Raw genomic sequence first — 24,147 nt, 5'->3', positions numbered from 1 at the left:
GAGTTCATGGAACCGATCATCTACACGCCCTCTTCGCCGATCTATTTTCCAGTATGTCGCAACCGCATAGACGACATAGAGTTGGTGGTGACGAACGAGAAAGGAGAGGTGGTGGATTTCGCAGGTGCAACGACCACTGCTATCGTGGAGATCAGCGTATAATAAATAACAGGCATAGTGAAAATGGAGCAAATCGAAAGTTACGAATTGCAATCTTTCCCTCCCAACCGTCGCACGTTCGCCAATCTCAACGAAGCGAACAGGGAGATCGAATACGACGTGGACGTAGGGGACGGCTTCGTTCATCCTCACAGAGCGGACCTCTACCTTCAATTCGACGTGGTGAAGAAAGAAAGCGGAGAAGCCTTTCCGCCCAATGCCAATTTGAAACTCGTGGACAACTTCGTGCCTCACCTCTTCTCGCAGGTGGAGGTGAGGAAACACGGCACCGTCATCGACAGAATCGATTATCCTGGCATCACGTCGACGGCAGTGGGAACGTTGAAATTATCCAAAACGGACGCGGCATACTATCAGGCCGGGGGGTTCGAAGCGGGAACCAAAATATCGACGACAAGTCACACGGTGCTCTTTCCCATGCGTCTGCTGCCGGGATTCTTCTCCGACTACAAGGAGATCATGTGGAAGGGGGGACTGCGCGTCACCTTTCGAAGAGCGGCCAACGACAACGACGCACTGATGCGATACACCAACTTGAACGTCGACGGCATGCCGATAGCCAACACATTACCCGAAGCAGCGAAATGCGTCATCCGGAGCATGGAATTGAGAATGCCGATCGTGGAATACGAGACAAACTACGCCCTCAAGTACAAAGCGGAGATCTTGAAAAGTCCGCAGGTGGCGATTCACTTTCACAGTTACTAGTGCGTACAGAAGGTGGCATCGGGAAGTCACATGGAATTCGACGTGACGACGCAGTTCAACAACATACAGTTCGACATGCCAGATTTCGTCGTAGTGCTCTTTCAGACCGGGCGCGATAACAACCAGGAGAAAGATTCCAGCAAATTCGACGACTGCAAAATCAAGAACATTTATCTCAAGAATGGACGCAACGAAGTGTTCCCGCGCGAGAATTACAACCTCGACATGACAAAAGACGATTACCTCAAACTTTACGAAGCGTTCTCGGCTTACAAACGCGTGACCGAGGGAAGCGTGGACATGTACTACACGCCCAGCGAATTCAAAGCACGCAGGCCGATGTTCGTCATCAACACCACGAAAAGAAAGCAGGTGGTGGTCAACGATCGCACCAACATCAAGGTCGTCTGCGAGTTCAACAGTCCGTTGCCCGAGGATACCCTATGCAGCGTCATCCTGGTTGCAGAGAAGTCCTTTGTCCACGACGTGAAGAACGAGAGGGTCACAGAGCAGTTTTAAAATATATCGCTTTCGTCGAACAAGAATGACTTTTTCTACAACCACCCCATTACAAAAATTTTTAATCTAAAACGCCCAAAGCACTCCAATAGGTTTTGCAGAGTTTTAGGATCAAATCGAAATTCTTGAAAAAAAAATTGAGGGGGGCTTGCTTGTAGTTGAGTAGTTATCATCAAAACCTATCCATCAAACCCACAATCATCATCCTAGCTCAATTAAGAGCCGAGAAAATCAATGTCTTGGAAAACGTCTTAAGATATTTGTCTTAAGAAAATTTTCTTGATAGACCGGAAGTAACATCTTGACAGACCGGAAGTCGACTTTCTTAAAGATTAAGATAATTGTCTTAAGACGTTTTCCAAGACATTGATTTTCTCGGCTCCTATGGGACCTACAACAATGTAACTTTTTGGTCTAGTGCCTTCACGGATCTCCCCTAACTCTCTCGCCTTTTGGATTCAGAACAACTCGCATATGTGATGTGGTCAGCACCACACAACCACACAGCAGACAGGGCCTCCCCCCATGGTGCAGTGGTAGCGTCATTTGCCTTGTAATCGGCGGGTCCCGGGGTTTGATATTTGGTGGAGGCACACATTGGTTCGGATCCCACTTTAAACTGTAGGTCCAGTCCCGATTAGCCTCACTGTGCATAAAGTGGATTTAAAACAGCAGACAGCCCCCTGCAATTATAGTCATAGCATTTGAGCTGAAAATTTTTTTTTGAGCATAAAAAGTTAAAACAGATAAGATCCGAACCACACTTTCCACTTGATATCAAGCGCAATAAAAAAATAGCCTAATAATATGTCCCGCACACACATTTTTTCCTATCAACAAACGGTACACAAACAAAAAATGCATGCTAAAATGTATGTGTAGTTCTGCGAGTATATTTTCTTCTACAATACGTTAAGGGGCTGTTTGGTTTGTTTCATGCGAGTCGCATCCACAATCCCCTTTCACGTCTGTTGGGCTCGCTTCAAAAATCAACTCACAGAACAAAACACCAATAAGAAAACATATCATGCAAGGTACTTACTTTTCTCTGGAACACACACTCAACAGGAACAAAAAAACTTTCTATACTTTGTGTTCTGCGAGTGTATATTTCCTTCAACAATACGTTAAGGGCTGTTTGGCTTGTTTCATGCGAGTCGCAGCCACAATCCCTTAACGTCTGTTTTGGTTAGTTTCAAGAATCAACTCGCTGAACAGTCGCTCTAGATGATATGGAAGTTTCCATGGCAGAGCTTCGGATTATAAGAGGATGCGAGGAGTGATATGTTGAGGAAATCCCATTGTCTGACAAGAGTACTTCCGGGCTTTTCATCGAAAGCGTGGGGTGCGATGAAAAGCCCGGAAGTACTCTTGTCAGACAATGGGATTTCCTCAACATATCACTCCTCGCATTTGATGAAAAGCCCGGAAGTACTCTTGTTCAATAAACATAAAGAGCGGAAGAGTACTTCCGGGCTTTCGATGAAAAGCCCGGAAGTACTATTGTTCAGTGAACATGGAGAGCGGAAGAGTACTTCCGGGCTTTTCCCCCTTCACGCAGCACACTCGATTTCAAATACTGCCACAATACCAATTTTTACATCATGAGGAGTAATTTACAGAAAAATATCGTAACAGAAGGCCCAAAACATCGTAGGAGAGGTCGCCTGTTAGGTCGTAGCAGGGGCCAGGGATTTCCTTAACAAAAATAAATTTTGATTATCACACACACACACACACATTGTAGAAGATCGCACCTGAGAGTTTTAAAAAACAAGAAACATCATAGCAGATTACGCTGAGAGCAAGGTCGTGGTAGATTACACTGAGGGACCTTACAGTAAAAGGAGACGGCCTTATAGGAAAATCATTTCAAAAGTAGGTCAAAGAGGTGAGAGCAAAATTTGCAGGAGGTAAAAAAATAGCTTAAAAGTGATGCCAGAGCTTTTTCTGTCCACTTTTCTCTCATTGCAGGTTAGTTTTAATCCGTAAAACGTTGTAAAAACGGATTACGTTGAGAGCAGAAGTCCATTAGTAGATCGTAGTAGATTACACTGAGGGGCCTTACAGTAAAAAAAAAACAGCCTTATAGGAAAATGTTGTAAGTCATTTTAAAAGTGGGTCAAAAGGCGAGGTAGCATAAGAGCAAAATTTTGCAGGAGGTAAAAAAATAGATTAAAAAATGATGCCAGAGCTTTTTTCTGTCCATTTTTCTCTCATTGTAGGTTAGTTTAGTGGGTAAAACGTCGTAAAATAAAAAGTAGGTTAAAGGGGCCTTCCAGAACGTAGTAGATTACACTGAGGGACCTTACAGGAAAACATCGTAAGGGGGGACAGCCTTATAGGAAAATGTCGTAAGTCATTTCAAAAGTAGGTCAATAAGCATTGCTAGAACGTGCGCCTTACAGAAAAACATCGTAAGAGGAGACAGCCTTATAGGAAAATGTCGTAAGTCATTTCAAAAGTAGGTCAAAGGTACGCCTTACAGGAAAACATCGTAAGGGAGGACAGCCTTATAGAAAAATGCCGTAAGTCATTTCAAAAGTAGGTCAAAAGGCGAGGTAGCATAAGAGCAAGATTTGAAAAAGGTAAAAAAATAGCTTAAAAAGTGATGCCAGAGCTTTTTCTGTCCTCTTTTCTCTCATTGTAGGTTAGTTTAGTGCGTAAAACGACGTAAAATAAAAAGTAGGTCAAAGGGCCGTTCCAGAACGTACCATTCCACCTACTATAAAGATACCAGAGATTGAGAGAGATATTAATAAAGAAGAAACAAAATAGAAAGGGAGAGAAAGACAAATAAACAGAAATTAAGACACACAGAACTGGTGTCACGGATGTTTGATTTTTTCTAATACAGTGATTTTTGACGGGTCCAGGAACATCGCCCCTGTTTTGTACACGTCAATACAATAAAACAGTGAGATGAAATTAGTTTTTTTCTTTCTCCGATTCAACTTTCATCAAGGCTTTTACCCCAACCCCTAATCAGAGGGTCTGACTGATTTAATTCGAAGGCTATAGTTGTTATTTTCACACTGCTTTGCCTCATATCATCAGAAGGGTGCAAATAATCCAAGTGCTGTCATTAAAATTTTACATCAATCAATCAAAAGTCCATCTACGTCTCTACACATGCCTTATTACTAGCGAACAGATTATAAGGTGCAGCACCTTTGCAAAAATATACCTGGTTTTATACCAATCGTTTGAGATATGTATTTTCATGAAATCACGTAAAATGAACACACTATGTTGCACCTTTTCATGAGATTAGCACATTTATGCCCTTTTTACCGCATCTTTTTTTTCCTTTCTTTTATTTCATGTTTTGTTAAAAAAATTGGACAGAAAAATAAATTATTTTCACTCTTTTTGAGCAGCTACATAAAATCCTATAGCCTCATTTTGTAGAGCAGAATGAAGGCTATAAAATGGTATAATATAAATTATACCATGTTTACCTGGGGGAGGGGGGGCACACCATCTTGCTGTGCATATCATTCATAACTAAAAAAATAAAAGTACAGTCGCATGGAATTATTGTTATTATTATTTATTGGATTCACAACAATAAAGCACTTAAATTGTTAAAATTATAAGTGACGTAAGCAAATACTGTGCAAATTTTAAGTTCTTCTTAGTTCCGATATCTTTTCTGTTCTTGACGATCATTTTTCCTTTTTTTAATCTATCATGTTCGGATGTAATTTCTGAGGTTGATTAAATAAAACTTGCAATTTAATGTAATAGCAGCACATTGAGCATCAAATTCCCCATGTATTTACACGGGAGAACAATTGCCCATCAAAAGCATGGGGACACAACAGTCGTGCTGCCACCTACGATACCTTTCATTAACCAGGCCCATTGGCAAAGAGCATAACCTGGAAATTCCATAAACAATTACCATCTAAAATTCACATTGTAAACTGACCAGAAAAAAACTTCCTTACTAGCACTGATTGTTGGTGATTCAGTAGGATGCCCACAATGTAAAGCATGCTTCTTATCTTCGTCTTTCCAACAATAAAATGGGGTTTCTAAATCATAAACAGGATTCATAATGGAAATGGAGAAATGCGGAAGTAGATATATATACAGAGAAACTAGTACTCACTTTTTCCGCAAAACTGTTTACTTCCAACAGCAAGTATAAGTGGTTTGCCTTCCCCTACCATCCCACCACATCCAACTCCATATCCAAACCCTTATTTCCTATGATGTCAAACTAGTGCACAAACCCAAAGCCAAAATAGCTGATAAACTAAACAAACACAACCGGTACTTCCTCTACCCTCTTCATAACCTAGGTGTATACAACGCAGAGTGTGAGTGCAAGGCACATTACATCGGCAGGTCCATCAGATATGTCAATGAAACAATCCAACAACAGCTAACTGAAGCAAAAAAAGCCAAACCCACTCTGGTCTTGCTAAACACATCAAATACCAGGTTGTTACAATTAAAGTGACTGTGTTCAGAGTGGTACAGCACGGACTGTAATGAGAGTAGCAGTCTGAAACTTCGTAGATATGCTAATGAAGCAATGCTCTCGCAAATTATGCCAAAAAAATAGTTCCAATTCTCGCCACCAGGGTACAAAATGGTGCTGTAAGCAGTCAAAATGTGGAATTTTCCGTAACTCTGACGTCAAAGTCAGTGACATTGCCTAACCATTGTGTGAGCTCCCTGGTTGTTGTTGGTGACGCTTGTTGCTTTTTCCTTTAGTAATGTTCGTGTAATTCGAATAGTGAAATTGTAGTGATATTTTATTACAAAGAGTATTGTTTTCTGCGATTTATAGTGCTTTTCCTGTAACTATACCAAGTTTTGGCTGCTTACAGCGCCATTTTTTACCCTGGTGGCAAGAATTGGAACTAATTTATTTTTTTGCATAATTCGCAAGCGCATTACTTCATTAGCATATCTATGAAGTTTCAGACTGCTACTCTCATTACAGCCCATGCTGTACTACTCTGAACAGCGTCACTTTAATTATAACCACCTGGTACAATAGCCATACAATTCAAAAGGTACAAGTCAAGATGGACAGTTGACAACAGTGTACCTAGCGGCAGCCAGAGAACTAAAAAACAATAGAAGCAGAGTTCAAGTTCCAATGAGGATGGTGGCAGTGGCCACTGAAATTAATAGAACTAAGAAAATAAAAGTTTCGTGGAAAAAGTAAGTACTAGTTTATCTGTACATATTTATAAACAGGATTCATATTTCTCTTAAAACTGCACAAAAGGAAACAACGAGGGTAACACCTACTTCACCGAAATAATTCACTGCAAAATTGTACAATTGCAGATTCAATTAGAGTATATTTACAGAAATACTGGCACAAATTATTGGCAATTTTATACTTACCAATTGGCCAATACTGATAATTTTGTTTACAGAATATCCACTCCTCAATTATTGAAGATTGACACATTGCAGAAATGTAATATATTATTTCTCCAGCTGTTGAGACATGATATTGATGTTAATAAAATGAGTATTGTGTGTTTTTAAAATGAAGTTCAGTTCTATTTATGTTTTGGACTGTCAAATTCTTAGTTTCCACGAATTCACTGCAAGCAAATTATAGACGTCACATCATCTTTGAATTCACAGTATGGTTAATTTTTAAATAAAAGTATGTACGTCATATTAAAATATAATGCACCAATTATGAAGAAATGGTTTATTATTTACACATAAATTTGTTAAAAATACAATTTTACAATATCTTTCAACAAATCTAGCAATCTATATAAACTATCACAACAAAACATACATCTGCACAGCAATACTACACTTGCAAATTCTGATCTGACTTCACCATATCACTAGTCATATAGGACAGAGTGTTTGTTAAATATCACATACAACCATGTCATATCCTGACCAGTAAGTGGTATTAAAATAGGGTCCTGCGTGAATTATACAATATTAACCCCTCCTTTCCCTTCCCTCATGGCTGGCCATATCACATTAAATCTACAGACATCTATTGTGTCTGCATTAATCATCACTGAATAACAAGTCAGCAAAAAAATACAAGAACATAGGTGTTGATAAAACAAAAGTTCGTGAAACTGTGGCCAGAGAATCCTCATAGTTCCTTAAAAACTGTGAAGGTATCTTGGAGCATTTGCACATTGCTGTATGATGTTTGGCACTGTTTATAAGACTAGTACTGAATTTTATATTTGTTTGCGTTTTCTTGTTCAATGTTCCTTTTCTGCCTCTTTAGGGTATCATCACAATGCACCCAAGGGTAATGTGGTATTTCTCGGATAGATGTGCTGTTATTGAATTTCTTTAGACAACACTGTCAATGCAGGCATTCTCACGGACATGTGCCCACTCCAATTTATTACAACAGTTTTCATATGCCACCATTTTTGTTCATGCAATGTCATGCCACCTGTACATGTATAACATTTCTTAGTTTTTCTTTTGCTTTATTTCCGTGAAAATCGAGTAAGAAGCTCAGCAGAGAGAATTTTACAAAATGTAGGCAGTTTTCAGACCAGAGTAACAAGTGATACATGACATTAGGGTTTCACACCAAAGTGACAAGCAACAGAGTCCCTTCAGTCTTCCCTATGAAGCAGTGGTGGCTGCTTAATATGTGCTACAGTGCTATAGCATGTTACTCAATTTACTAAAATGAAAAGTAAGAAAGGGACACATTTCATAGAATGAAGAAGTTTAATAAAACACTGAAGTGAATGAAACTTCTCACGTTAAGAGGCTCAAAAATTTGCAGCATGCTATGTATTTTCCGCACGCTGTTAAGCTACAACGAATACCAGGCTATTCACTTTTCGACACCTCACGATGCACCCAATGCCCCTCGGTTCTACGGGGGAGGTAGGGTGTGAGCCAATCAGCTCGGGAAATCCGTCTGCTAGCGTGCATGGTCATGGTCATTCGCGTGGCATATGGAGCAGTCATTGTAAAGGATCAGTTGTGCTCTGTTCCAAGCAGTGGGGTACGCTAGGCTGGGGCTAGGGAATTGATAGGGGCTACATCCCATTCCAAATTTTAAGTTCCGGATGAAAGCAGTAAAGAACTTGGAAACAATAAAACAGTGTTAAATGCAAACACCCTTTAAAATGATCTCCGATAACCATTTTTGTCTTTGAATAGCTTTTAAAATGAAGGTTTAAATCGGTGATTGCAAAATATTTTATAGTTTATTCCGGCCATACGTAGAAAGCAGCTATGTGATACAGACCTTTACAATTCCAGACCCCTCGGGGAAAAAACCCTGCGTTTGCTAGAGGCTCCAAGTGAGTGTATGTGTGTGTAAGGGAAGGGGGGTAATTGTAAATGCAAGAAACAACATCTACCTGTAGCATGCATCTGTGAAAAGTCACGAGCCGCCGCTGCTATGAAGATGTACACTACAGTTTTTACAAATGTATCTTTTTTCATTTCTCTTTCCATGAAACTATTTACTTTACTCCTTTAGTTTTTATTTCCTCGAGAAACTTAGCACACAAAAGAAAAAGTGACATAAAATAGCAATTTACCAAAAACCAAAGTTAATCCATGACCGAACAACAACAGTCAGCACCAAAAGTACAAGTGTACGCAGGACCTGTCAACAAAGTATTAACAGACAAGGCTGATACTGAAATCATAAGCAGGATGAGTTCTTAATGACTGGACATGCTTAATGCCTCCACTAATCAGGAAGTGACATGATCATCAGCAGTAACAATGCAACTACATGTCCTAGACAGTTTAGTAGCAACGCGAAATCAATATTTTGCTTTTAGAAGTTACTTTATTGTTTCGATGACTGCTTCTTGGTTGCACCCAGATCTTCTTTCTTCTGGAACTGAGCCCATGGATGTTTCTCTTCTTCTGGCTCCACCTCCTGAAGCCACGACTTATATCTCATGCAGAATTTCCGGAAATGCCTTCGAAAATTTGGCTCCAGAACAAATTCAGGAACTTCCAAACCTCTATCCTGAAATAGAAAAAACAAACTTTCAGAACAAACTTTCACGAGTTAATTCCACTTTATGCTCAGATAGGCCAATCAGGATGTAATATGCTTCCACCAATTAACCTGGGGCCCCCTGATTACAAGTCAACAGCATAGCCCCTACACAGTAGGGAACGTTTAGTTTCTTTTTAATCATAAACTGAGAGTGAAGGACATTTGTCAAGATTTCACCAATGTGATGCTAAAACTGAAACAATGAAAAGTGGTTCAGATATTTATAAATATTAACATTCTTGGTTACAATTGCGGTTGAAACTGCACCACATCAAGTTATCAGATTTCTAAAATACTTAGATGTTGTGAAAGTACCGCACACCATTTTTGTGCAAGGCACATGTACTCCAGAAAAGTATTGTTGGTTGTCAGTGATTAAATTTCAACCAATACTTTCTGATACAGATACTATCGGCAATAGCATCAGTATTGGTTCAGTTCTACGGTATTAAAATGTCAATCAACAGCCTTCTGAGAATGGTGACAATGAGTCACCAAAATTGATTAATGATTAAAATAAATTTTTCACACGAGTCACAATGAATTATCATGTACATATCTGTCCACGAAGAGAATTCTACCATGCTTGTGCTATGAATTTAAGTACTGGCCTTGAAAGGTTGCCAGTTCAGAAATGAAGATTAAAGTTGGCAGAAAACTACACAGTCTTCCAATCCAAATTCTCGCTATGGGGAGTGACATGATGGACTAGTATGGGAGGGAGGGGTATGTAGGTTTTGTTTTGATTGATTGATTAAATTAGGTTATTTTGCATTTGCATTTTGCCACTTTATTTCTCTTGTAGTTGACGGTTCTTACAAGCACATAAACACAATTTTTGATGTAACATTTCGGGAGCACTCGCTCCCTTCATTTATTCTTGTTCGATTAATGTTACAGTGTTATAACTGTAACAAATTTAACAAAAATAAAAAGAAGCAGTTATGCAATAATTCTTGCTAATCATCTTGCATTGCTGAAACATAACAACTGTGAAACAAGCATTTGTTTTATAAATATTATTATTTTGAATAAAGATGTTATCAAATTTTAATCATGCATCCTAAATATCATCGGGCAATTCAAAATTATCATCCTCTCGACAAAGATTTTTCATATCTTCTGTAGGACTAAATTTTGACTAATTGCAATGAGTGGATGGGAGAATCAATGGAAAATTGGACCAAGGGTTTGGATTGATCCTGGTTTTGGGATGGGACAGTTACTGAGTAGCTTCGTTCATGCTATGGAGTGTGGTTACACTCATGGCGCTCTCCCAGCATTTGCAAGCTGAGTTGTTGGTGGATTGGTGTAAAAAATGGAGGATTGCTGTCCAGTAGCAGTCTCTGAAGGGGTATTGTCACTGTTGGTGTGAATGGTGACAGTGAAATCAAGGTTTGGGTGAAAGAGAATGGTTGTTGATCCAGAGGGTTGATAACTGTGGATATTTCTTGCAGACATATGCAACTGCAGATGTTGCAGTTTACAAATGGTTGTGATATGACAGATTGTAACTTCATCCTCTACACAAAGGAAACCTGTGTCCAGCGTCTGGTGAGTGTATGCTACTTCTGAATCATTTTATATTAACCTTTCTTTTTTTAACCCCTTTCCCACCCTGCCACACATACATGTACATACAGAGTAGCAGACCCTTAAAAAATGTCTGAATTTTGAAATGCACAAATTTTTTGATTCCAAACTCCAAACTGTTGTATGATATGCTACAGCTATTGTCTGTTCCGCTCATTATGAATACGTACACCAGAATGGTTGGTTTGATCAGAAGAGTGAAGACAGCTCTTCAAGTTGCGTGTTCTGAAATGATTTCACTACGGTGGATAACATGAAAAGAGCTCATTTCAGGTGATTTCATTGTGAGGAGAATCATGTAAATGACTCCCTGAAATAAAGCATGTGTTGTACTGTGTAATGAATGATATTTCACTAGAGAGATTGCACATCGTGCTGGATTGAATCAGTTATCTGAGTCAGTATTATTTAAGAAATGGGTACCACTGAAAGAATGAAAGACAGGGACCAAAAGGTGATATCACTACCATCCAAGCATCAATTTTTAATATATTTTCACTCAGAGATATTGTTGCCACATTCTCCGAGCTGAAGCTACTTTTTGCTACTTTGGTTAGCAAATAACTACTCAGACAATTAGAAACTGACTTTACAATTACAGTTCAGGAAACATCAACACTAGGTCTCGGAAGTTGATGAACAATCATATTTTTTTCTGAGCCTTGAAAACAAACCTGATATCATTCCCTTAAGTTAGAACCAGAAAACACTGTTTTTTATTTTGCATTTTTCAGCCTTCTATGGCTTCTAGGTGATTTTCCAGTATTTTTTTGCAGCTTTTATTGAATTTTTCTTCATTCTTGAGGTTTATTTCTCTTTCCCTCTGTTGTATTATAAATTTTATATGCATTTGCTAGCGTAACTTATGTATTTAAATTTCCTGTCATGGTCTTTTTAGCAAGTTTGTCATTAATAAAAAAATATGGCCAATGGAAAAGCTCTATATTATTTTTAAATGAAATGTTTGGCAATGGATTAAATAATTAACTTGTGGTACATTTATTTTTTCCTTGGGAAAATTTTAAATACCTTGTGTGAAGCCTACTTTGAGGTTCCCTTGCTGGCCACTACAATCGCTTTAATCTGTGTTTTTAGTCACAATATTAAAAAATATATAATCTGATGTATGAGAAACATAACAGTATTCTCAAATGCTGACCGACAACTATACCGTGTAAGGTTCACTCAGAAAGGAGATGAATGACTTGATGTGAAAATAAAGAAAACTACAATAGCACTTATGTTTTCTCCCCATTGCTTCAGTAGTTTAACCTGGCCATGAAAACATATAAGGACAACTGAGGGTTCATCGTGCTGACCACATGTCAACCCTTAACTGGTTGGATAATCGCTCACCTCCACTGAGGCATGTGGGATTGAGGTTGGCAAAAAAAGAAGTATTCGTTGGCCCTCAAGGGCTACTTTTTGTTATTCGGTAGTTAAAACCACCAAACAACGAGTTTTATCTGAGTATTAAACTACTCTCTAATAAAGCCTTCATTTTAAGAGTGAAAATTATTAACATTTTAGGTCATTTTTTAATAGTTTTAAGATCATTTTATAGGTCATTTTTTAAGATTTTTTACGTCATCAACTTCCAAGCCGAAATCATTACATTTAATCTTACAATATTCCTACATGTTTTCATAATGCTGGACATTCACAAATGCATCCACAAATCCATCCAAGACACCCACCTTGTTCTTTATCAGACGCCACATTTGCCGCCAAAAATTCTCGAGATGCTTCAGGAACTGTGCGTTGGGCTGCACCTGTTGCTCCTTTACTATTTCAAGAAGATCCATGACATAAAATATGTCATGTCTTGAGCACGCCTGCCACACCATTGCTCCCAAAATTTCTGCATTGGGCCTACAACAGATAAAGAATTTCCTTACTCTCTCGTGCCAACGTGACTCACAAATGATTCACACACTTCATAACACTCCAAACATTATCTTACTGATGATCAATATCAAATACAATATACAAAAATGACAAAACATAAACCTAGGAATGAACCATTATCAATTTTGATGTATCATTAGCCGAAAATATAGACTGGGAATTTATTCACTTATGCTGGTCGATTCTTTTCTGGAGAGTGGGATCTCTCCAAAAATGTCATGCAGCACTTTCAAGTAGTCTACAGTATTTACATGTGTATAATGTAGTTTTTTGATAGGGAAAAGTGGCAAACAATTATATCTCATATAATGGGCAGTACAATTCAGGTTCAAGAAATGGCTTTCTTAGTTGAAGGTTGTAAACCTGTTGCTATGCCGATCAAGAGTGAATGACATCATACCTATTCCATGAGTCACCAACCCATGCCACCTCTCCCTCCACTGTGTTTAGTATCCCACAGCTTTCACTTCTGTAACTACCTTGTTTATTCTGCAGTAGAAGAAAGCGAGATCAAAATTATGTTATGGATTTGCAGCACTCAGGAAGTAATTTTCTATTATTTCTCGCCCGACAAATACTGCTAATACACATCCTGTGTGACTGAATGTGAGTGCTCGAATTCCACCAAAACGGTACTGCTTTTCTCAGTTTCGCAAAACAATCTGTTACAAAGTGAAAAATTACAGAAAATGGCCCTTAAAACTTTTACATGTGTGTTTTTTTTAATTGTACTTAATTAATTATTTACTCAAGAAACCTAACCTCATAATCTGTATTTCTGCCTCTTGATATCTACATGTTATATGCAGCGACATAGTGAAAACATGCGTGGTTTCATGTGGGCTGTCCAAATTATTCCGTGCATAATATACACCACAGTTTTTTAGGAAAAAAGTGTGCATTATAAATGAATAAATACGGTAATTCTAAGGCATTTGGGAAAAGATACATATGTCACAAATTGCAATATTCTGTTGCTCTCACTTAACCCATGTTTGTAATGTTTTCTATTAAAAGAATAAACATAAATAATTGTCAGCTGAAAAGTTTTACTTTCTGACTTTAGTGCTTTTTCCCAAACACCCTACAATTATCCTGTAAATTATAATTTATTTTGAATTTGTGATTAAAAGAGAGCTACTTTAATATTTCAACGTAATTCTTGAATATTTTATAGCAAAATTCTGGTAAACAGATGCATATAACTGTAGTGGAATAACTTACTTACGTGAAATTTAGAAGATTTCGCACTTCCGCATTGCACAATTTAATGGTTCAATCCTATTAATTTCGAAGATCCACTGTCTTCATTCACAAAAGGGTACGGCGTTTGAAGCGGAGATGGTACCGCGTCACTACATTGTTTGTTCTCGGGCGGCGGTGGTTGCGATTTTTCCCGTTCAGCAGCACTGGCACGTGCATCTTGGTTTGCGTCGTCTGCTTCCTGTTGTCCGGTGGCGTTGTGAATGAAGACAGTGCAACGCGGAAGTGTGAAATCTTCTAAATTTCACGTAAGTAATTTTAAACCGCGTTTACCGCAACCACCATGAATGTAGTGGAATGCTTTTGAATTTCTACTGTACGTATGGATGCGACAGATTAATCAGTATTCTATCACTATCGGCTGATATAGGCATATCAGTGTTATCGGTTTATCTATACAATTACCAATATATTTAACTGATCTGATATAGCTATAAATATCTTACAATTTAGTGCAATATTGAGCCATTTTGTTATAATTTTTCATGGACAATCCAAATCCTGTACTTTTATGCAGCTTCTTTTGCAGTGCAAACGCTTGGTTCATCTTATAACCCACATTTATTAAGGAAGTCAGTGAACCAATTGGAATTTTACACTGGACCAGTGGAATATTGGTTATTGGTATCGTCGGTTATCAGTAGAGACATTGAATTTTCGTGATGCGCGAAAATGCAAAATGTGAAGAAATGTTGCAATTTCTAACATTCTGCAAATAACTACATCACCAATGATGAAATATGTGCAAGTTTTATTCACGAAGTTAACGCGAAATGTGTGCTTTTCCATGAAATTAACGCTTTTTTGCGAATTAGCTGCAAAATACGTATCAACGAATTAAGTAGGAAACTCGCAAAAACCGGCAATCGAGGCTGTGTGTTTACACTTCTGATTTGTGACGAAACAGTTGTCTAAAGTAACCTATTACTAGCAGTTGTAAAAAAAAATGTTTTCGATCACATCGGAAAATGCTGCAAATTGTGATTTCTCATGCGCATAGTCTCCGTTCGAAAATTTTTGCTAATTGGCGTGCTTCTCAAGCTGCATTTCTTTTTTTCTCTTAATCTCTTCACAGATGCCAGTTACATTCAACTTGTTAGCTGTAGCAACGATTTCAGGATTAGTCTGTCTGCGACAGTGGCGATTTCTCTGGGTGTGTAAGTCGTGTGTCAACGGCCAAAGGAAAATGAAATAAAGAAGAAAGTATCTGTACTTTTATAAATTACGATTTTGAGCGTTTTTGTTTAATTGTCAGTTTCGAGCGCCCGGCAGTTTTCGAACGCGGCGCAGCGCGCAGTGGTTGTCAGGCAGGCAGATCGGTCCGTGACGGGCAGGGCGTTGCGAGGAAATCCAACGTCTTACCACTGCCAAAACATAGCATGACCGCGCATGCGCACCCTGCCACCCACGAGCATGGTTAGCACTGGTTAGCTTCTCAAGGCGTTGTATTTGTTCCCAACAGTTTGGTTTAATTCACCCCGCGTTCCGCGTTGTTTTGCTCGTGATTGTTGTGCATTGTTTTTTTAAACGTGTGGTGTGAAGTGATGTGATTATTTTAAGATGGAGAATAGTGAAAGTGTTGTGCAAAAGTATTTAAATAAATCCTTTTCTTCGCTTTCGTATTCAGAGAAGAAACAAGTGATTGACAATGGTCGACCATGTCCGAATCTCACGATGTCAACATGTGTTAAAGGAAAAAATGGTGCTGGAAAAGGTTTTGAGAGACATTTTCGAAAAGAACTCTATGAAATTTCAGACTGGCTTTGCGGGTGTGATGTGGTGAATAAATTTTACTGTTGGACATGTTTATTATTCTCCACTAAAAAAAATGTTTGGAATTATCAAGGGTATGCGGATTTGAATCATCTCAATACTGCAGCGAAAAAACACAGTGAGTCTGAATTGCATCTTTCTAGTTTCTTTAAATTTAGTAGTTTTGTTGCCACTCCTACTAGAATTGACGTTCTTTTGGTTACTCAACAAAAAGCTGAAATAGAGCTACACAATGAAAAAGTAAAAAAGAACAGGGAAATATTAAAGAGGTTGATTAACGCCGTCTGCTATTTAGCAAAGCAAGAACTGCCATTCCGAGGCCATGAGGAAAATGCAGCATCTCTAAATAAGGGCAATTACATGGAATTCCTTATTGCAAGTGCCGAGTTCGATCCCTCATTAAAAGAACATTTATTAAATTCTACAGTGTTTCGCGGTACTTCGGCAGGCATTCAAAATGATCTAATAAATTCAGTTTCGGATGTCCTGAGAGATGAAATCTATAATGAAATTCAAAACGCAGACTTTGTGGCTATCATGGTCGATGAAACATCAGATATTAGCAATAAATCTCAGGTGTCAACCGTGTTACGTTTTTTTTCGGCCTCACAGAAAAAAGTCATTGAAAGATTTCTTGGATTTCATGACATGAGCGCTGATAAAACTGCAGGAGCTCTTTTTAGTCACGTGACTGAAATAGTGGATAAATATAAGTGTGGGGATAAATTAATTGCCCAGACATACGATGGATCTTCTGTAATGAGTGGGCATTTGAATGGCCTTCAAAGCAAAGTTTTGGAAAAGTATCCGAAAGCTTTTTTTACGCATTGTTATGCTCATGTCATGAACTTGGTGCTGCAACAATCGTTAGAATGTAACAAAGAGCTTAAGGTGTTCTTTTGTGGTCTTAAATCACTGCCTACGTTTTTCTCTCATTCCCCAAAGAGGTTACACGAACTTTCTTCTTTCATGTCCAGAAAGCTCCCGTCATTAGCTCCTACCAGATGGAATTTTACCTCTAGGCTAGTGTGGACAGTCAATGACAACAGAGAAGCACTGCTTATGTTTTTTGAACATGTTAGTGAAAGTGGAGACTTCGATCATTTGACTGCAATGACTTCAAGAGGATTTTCTAGCTTCCTGAAGGATTTCGAAAACATATTTTTAATAAAGGCTTTATCCAACTTGCTTGCCTTTTCAGACGTATTATTCAGTATATTGCAGTCTAAAAATGTTGATATTTTGTATTGCAGTAATAAAATAACTGAATTTCAGCGACAGCTGCAAAAGGAAAGGGAGAATTTCGAAACACTTTGGAATTCTATAACTGGTGCAGTAGAACAGGAAGAGATTGTTGAAATGAAAAGGAGGCGACTGAACAACGAATCACAGAAAGACCACTGCCGGAGGCTTTACTTTGAAATCATTGATAATATCAGCAACCAGATAACAATTAGATTCGCATCATTTGAAAAATTGCAATATTTTGATTTACTAAATCCCACAAAACGGGGCAACTTCAATAAAAGAGAAAACTTTCCTCATCATCTCGTACATAAATTGCAGGAAATTTATGGTAGTCTGTTTAATTCAACAAAACTACAGAATGAACTTTATGTTTGGTATGCTTCCACTGAAGGATCAGAGAAAACACCAATTGAGATTGTAAATTATCTACTGGACACGAATCTAGTGGGTGGGTTTACGGAAATATATAAATTAGCAGTGTTGATCGCAACAATTCCTTCCACGACGTCATCTGTCGAGAGATCGTTCTCATCACTGAAGAGGATCCACACATTCTGCCGCTCTACTCAAACTCAGAACCGGATGACGAATTTAAGTCTTATCTCCATCGAGAAAGAATTACTTTCTAAGCTGCGAGAAGGGGATAAATCCAAATTTTATGAGGCGGTGATCAGCGCATTTCTCTCTAAAGAAAGAAGAATAGAGCTGGAATTCAAGTAACTGTAAGTAATGAGCATTTGATTTTTCAAAATTACTTTTTGGAAGAATAAATGAAGGGTAAGGGGAAAAACCGGGAATGTGCATGTGCATTTTAGCAATTTTGTAATTAACGAGTCATTCTTATGTCCAGTGTGTTCTTTGTAGGGGGTGGTGGGAGTTCCAGACCCCTCTGGTTGCAAACTTTTAGCCAAAGTGGCTTGTTAAATATACCTAGTCTGGCCATAAATACTGTTACAAACTTTCGGAAAGTGTACATTTTGAAAACTGATTGGTGCTATTTGTGTGTAATATATGTAACTGTAACATACTAAAAGAACATTTAAAAATCTGAAACCATATTCAATTTATTCACCAAATAGTGTGTAACAGTATTTATGGCCAGACTAGGTATAATACATACAATATCCCAAGTAACTAGAATTTCTCCCCCACTGGAATTAGAAATGTCCACATACGTTAAGATCATTGAAACTCGTGCTTTAAAAATTAATTGTATGGCGAAGTATTGAACATTAATTTTCTCGTTTAAACTGTTCTTTGGCAGTCCTTGTTTCTCCTTACCCTTCAAATAGATTAATATTTTAAATGAAGTATTTACTTGATTTAAAATAATTTATGTAATTTAATGTTTTTCTAAATATTTCTAAATTTACACCAAAATTTGTAACATTTGTTCACAGAAATGAGAGGGGGAGGGGTTAACATCCTTCTTTGCCAACGCCTTAAGTTCAGGGTCAGGAGACGCCACTGGTCTGCGATGAGTAAGATAAGATGAGAATGGCTTGGAGAATGAATCGCCCTACAAGTGTGCCGGCTGACAAGTCTATGCAAATACATCGGAAGTAAATGCAAACAACTTTCTTATACAAATCACAATTGTTGCAACTTTCAGGTGAATGTGTGAAAGGGGCGAAAACAAATATAAACCACAGTTTTGTCTCGTTGTGCAGGAAGTGAAATTAATCAATAAAAAAATGATAATTACAGTTGTAATCTGAATACACCCTTCCCCCATCGGAAACAGTCCATAGAGTACCAAGGACCAGACACTTTTCGACTTTTTCGTTGTCTGATGCATAGTCAGATCGAGTCCCATCGTCTCAGTTTATGGTTTTCGCGATCGGAGTCAGCTAAAATCTTAGAGATTTTAGATATCCCTCTGGAAATCGAACCAGGGACCACGAACACTCAATCTCTGAAAAAATCGCGACAATTCACTCGGTAAATCATTTCTCCCGTGTGACTAGGCGCATACTGGATTTCAGGCAAAATCGCGCTACTTTCAGTTAAACGTTCCCTGCACAATAAATACAGACGTTATTGCTCTCGTGACAGTGGGTGACCACTCTTATCTCTGTGTAACTTGATTTCCTTAAATTATTTTAGCGTCGCATTTGTCATTTTTGGCCAATAGCAATGATGAGAATGAGTAATGGTATGGTGAAATTAATTAAGGGAAAGAACAATCATCCCAAAACCAGGATTCACCATTCAAAAGTGTGTGCCAAAAAAAAAAAAAAAAAAAAAAATTCACCACTGGTATATATCGCCGATATAACATTTTTTTTACTGCTCTCCTCAGTTTTTATTTACCATAAATTTGTCTCCCTAGTTATCAGTATTGGTAAAATTAATATCGATACTTTATTGGTATGGCCCAAAATTTCATATCGATCCATCCCTACTATTTATGAAATTTTTTACAACTTTTAATTGTTACAATTTTCAAGCATTGGCAACAATGAGATTTGGGAAGTGTGTCAGCATTAGTGTAAGTCCAACATGGTATTGGCTCAGTCCTAGATAAATTTAGTAAGTAACTCTTGCTTTGAACTTTACATTTGTATCCTCAGAATAATAAAATGGTGCCAGAAGCAGACTGAATTATTTTTTAAAAAGATCTGTTCCATGCATCAAACTTACCAAGTGCATTCTTCAAACTTGACTATGATATTGGCAGTGGTTGGAAGTAGCGTGCTACTTGTAGCATCACTACTGTAGCTAGCTACAAAATTCCTGCAGTTGTAGTGAAAATTTCGCTACAGCTACATTTCTTATCTGCATTTTGAGGAAAATTTTGAATGTGACTACAGCATCAAAGAAAAATTCGACAATAACGCTTACTTTTGCAGGAGGTCCATAAAGACGAAGTCTATTACATGGAAATACATATAATCTAGATTATAAATATCTTGATATCGCAGATTATAGATATCTGCATAATTTATTTCATTAGTATAGAATAAATCTAATATACAGATAGCTAACCTGAACTGGCATATATGAATATATTCTGGCTAACAGCTACGTTTTTTGAGATACATCGCTATTTTGGGGAGAAACATGCCTCGTTTGCTGCACTCCCTGGAAAAAGCTTCGTTTGAGCTACCCCAGGAACAAATCCTGTGGATATCCATGGTGTAAGAGACAGGTAAATGTCTTTAATTACTGTGTAAAACACATCTTGCAGTGCAAAAACGAGCGATCAATGGATGAGCAATGACAAAGCAATAGTGCCAGCATTCAATGGCTCAATACATTAACAGCATTGATCATTGTTGGTACATAGGATCTCACCAGCAAGAAATTATTGTTACAAGTATGATTGACATACACTTTCTGGAATTACAATTATTTTCATCATAATATTTGTTCACAAATTTTAAAATTGCAATACGTTTAGATCACTCGTGCTTACACATCAGTTTCCACAATATATTTTATGGTATTGTAAGAAGTATGTACGAGTTATTGACTTTTCTGCAGAAACGAGAATTTTCTTTAATTAATATACAGTTTCCAAATGTATATTAATGTTTCTACTTTTTACGTCGCTCTTCTGTAACTTTTGCTAATCATGACAATGAGGATAAATGGTTTATTTTGTTATCTAGAGTCACTTTCTGCCACTTTTGGCTAATTTCAAGAATGAGGAAGAATGATGAGCAGTGTAGGGAATGGAGGAACAGGAGGATCCATCCTCCAAAATAGGTGTCTTTCCTAGTTTTTCTTTTGAGTCCACTTTATGCACACAGATAAGCTAATCGAGACTGGATCCGAATCACTACTGCCTTTGCCAGATATCGAACATAGGGCCCTTTGATTACAAGGTGACAAAATGTCCACCTTGTCTTCAGGAAAGCACAGGAAACTTATGTAATGCATCGCTCCACCTGTTGCTCATTTAGCTATACCAGAGAAGCATCCCCCAGCTATCCGCAATGTTAGAGTACACATCTAAGGAATTACGGGAACTATGATAATAAGTAACAATCTGTTTTTCAGTAAGTACAGCTATCATACTAGGGGCTTCTTTTGAATATCCATATGGTTATTTCAGGTGTTTTTTTTTTTTATGCAGAAGTAGCGCAAAAGTAGTGAAGTAGCAAGTAGCGCACATGAGTAGCGTAGCGAGCTACTTTTTGTTAAATGTAGCTGTAGTTGTAGCGAAGCTACTTTTAAAATGTAACATTCTGATGACTGGATATTTTTGTCTATTGTCTACTATAGCAACAATAGCGCACATAACAATATGACACAAGATTGTGGCCAATTACTTTTGCCAATTGACAAATTCCGTTCCTTTTGCAATTTTTGTGAATACAGAAAGCATAATGATTATTTTAATTTACCTAATTATGTGGGGGAGGAACCGGTAACTAATTTGTCTGTATGACAAAACCAGCATGCTAACCACCATGTTACACCCAGGAGTTGGCTGATGTTTGCTGATTTGGCACTTTAAATATTTTATTCACTTTTTACGGTCATAAACAGTCTATTTTCTCTCATTTCCAGTGGTGACATTTCACACACTTCTTGTTAAATTGTCCAACTTGGAAAGAATAAAGCAGCATGATGAATTCACTAAAATGGTGAACTGTCACCACTTCTGAGATATTATTGATAGTGCATAACAGTACCTTACATAACAGATCACGTGAAAAATCTCTGTTATCCATCCTTATCCACAGATCTAACTTCTACGCCAATTCGTTTACCTTTACCTCTGCAGGACACTGGAACAGACTGCCCCCCGAAATCCAAGCCTCCTCCTCAGTTGTAACATTCAAAAGACAATTACAATTATACATGCTAAACAATTGGACCAAGATTAAATTCCCAGAAAGAAATACGTTACACATTTAGCCCACGAAATATGCTTTCTATGTAGGTACTTGTGTGTGAATGTGTGTGTGTTTGTGTGTGCATGTAGAAACTGTATTGCTTTTATTTTTCATTTCTTCTAAGCTATATTTTTTCATTGTGTTAGTAAAAATAATGATCAATGTATGTAATTAATGGTTAATCCAGGGCTTGACTGCTCGTATTCAAACCGTATTGCTTTCATTTTTAGTTTCATTTTACTTTCATTACTTTATTTTTCTTTTATTATTTTATTTTTCATTTATAGTTTTTAATATTTTAATTGTATACAATTAACTGTAAAGAAAAAAATGATCCCTGTAAATAATGGTTAAGTGGAAGAGAAGGCATTAATGCCTTAACTTCGCCATGTAAACAAAGTCGTAAATAAATAAATAAATAAATTTTTCTGCTTTCCTAATAAGTACCCTAAAACTAAAATTGCCACTAATTTAATTACATACAATATCACTAGGGCTGAGTCACACCACTTCAAACTGATAGCAATACCAATGGTGATACTTGAATCCAACTGATGCCAATCCAAAAACCTGAAAATTGTAACAATTTTCCAGAATATTTATAAATCTTAATACACAAATTTCCCATTTGAACTATACCATAGAAATCTACCAGAGATTTGCTTAAAATAATGATAATTACACAGCAGACCATGACAACATTTAGTTATACCTAAAGCCTGCATTTTCCATATCATCCATAAGTTCATAAGCTTCAGTCTGATTTGTGCAGCTCAAAGCCAATACTCCAAAGGTTATCAGATCAGGTTCCAGATGATTCTTCTGTATTAACTCCAAAACTGCCTAAAAAAATATGGAAAAAGATCAGGTGGTCTCAAAAGGTAAGTATAATCACTGAGTACGAATTATTTGACACATGCACATAATTCTAGCCCCCCCCCCCCCCACCCCAAAAAAAACAGTGGATGGTATTTTAGGTTCAAAAATGAGTACATAACATTGACATTTTAGTGTTACAATAGTGAAGAAATTGCAAATTTCGTTTTGAAACTTTAAATTTATCACATAAAATAAAAATTGCCATTCGAATAAGCATTAGTATACTCAAACGAAGTACTCACTTATGCACAAAACTGTTTTTTATTATGTTATATAAATTTTGGTGACCACTGCCACCATACTCTTAAAAACTTGTTGCAATGTGCTTGGCGAGTTTTTGTTGTTTTTAGTTTTGCAGCACTCTGCTAGGTGTACTGTTGTTGATTGCTCATACACAGCATCACCTGTAGTTCCTTAGTATCCAACTGCTGCAATAAAAGGATACAGGTGCGGTGTGGCTGTCCCCTGTCAATATTAAAATCATATGGGAAATGCATTATGGCATGTGTTTCCTTGATTTTTGTGTCAATCAGGGTATGAGCTATATGTCTGGTATATTTTCCTGGTTTTGTGGTTGTTTCATTTAATGTATTTGGCAAGTCACGATGAGCTGGGTTTTTTATAACTCTTAATGGATCTGCTGATGTAATGTGCCTTGCATTAACACTCTGCATTATTGGAGGAGGGTATCATTTGTTTTTGCTAAGTTTGTTGGCTATTTTGTCAGTTAGTTTGTGCGGTCCATTAATGTATGGACGAATGTGCCAGGATGATAGAGGAAGGCAAACCACTTCTTTCTTGATGATGTTACTCCTTGTTGCTGTTAATTCTTTCTTGGGTGCGGGTGACTATGATGTCCAGCCTCCATTTCGGCCTTCCTACACCAAGTGGATAGTTGGAACTCAGTGTAGCCATAGGCCTTACTCTGTAATGGTGATGGCTATCTCTTCCCTCACACCATCCTCTTTTGAGCAACATGGGAAGGCTCTTCAGAAAAAGTTTAGCCACAGATTCACCTTTTGTTTGGGTGGGTGGTTGGAGAGGGCATGAATGTATTGGTAGCCTGCATCTGGTGTTCTGTATGCTATGCTTATGAATTTGAATCTGTTGTGGATGTTGCCACGTTTTCCAAAAGAAAGTCTATTTTTTTTGTTTGATTTTTGTTTTCGTAAATGACAATATTGTCATCAATATACCTTCCATATCTGATGAACTTAACTC

At 37.6% G+C, this 24,147-nt stretch overlaps 1 protein-coding gene across 1 annotated transcript in view; it reads right to left on the bottom strand.

The window, feature by feature from the left end:
- Nucleotides 1–7,094: 7,094 nt before the first annotated feature.
- The window catches only part of LOC145992013 (pentatricopeptide repeat-containing protein 1, mitochondrial), a 62,259-nt gene continuing 45,206 nt past the window's right edge, over nt 7,095–24,147 (bottom strand). The window contains exons 9-11 of the mRNA XM_083128025.1: nt 22,760–22,890; nt 12,706–12,880; nt 7,095–9,382 (exon numbers count right to left, since the gene is read on the bottom strand). Of these exons, the coding sequence (XP_082984151.1) occupies nt 9,197–9,382; nt 12,706–12,880; nt 22,760–22,890 (492 nt within the window). The 3' untranslated portion in view covers nt 7,095–9,196. The remainder of the gene's footprint in view (nt 9,383–12,705; nt 12,881–22,759; nt 22,891–24,147) is intronic.

This window comes from Lepisma saccharinum, chromosome 9 (genome assembly GCF_977018435.1).
Source record: "Lepisma saccharinum chromosome 9, izLepSacc3.1, whole genome shotgun sequence".
Lineage (NCBI taxonomy): Eukaryota > Metazoa > Arthropoda > Insecta > Zygentoma > Lepismatidae > Lepisma > Lepisma saccharinum.
The sequence above is the reverse complement of the archived record's forward strand: the minus strand, read 5'-3'. Positions and strand labels throughout refer to the sequence as shown.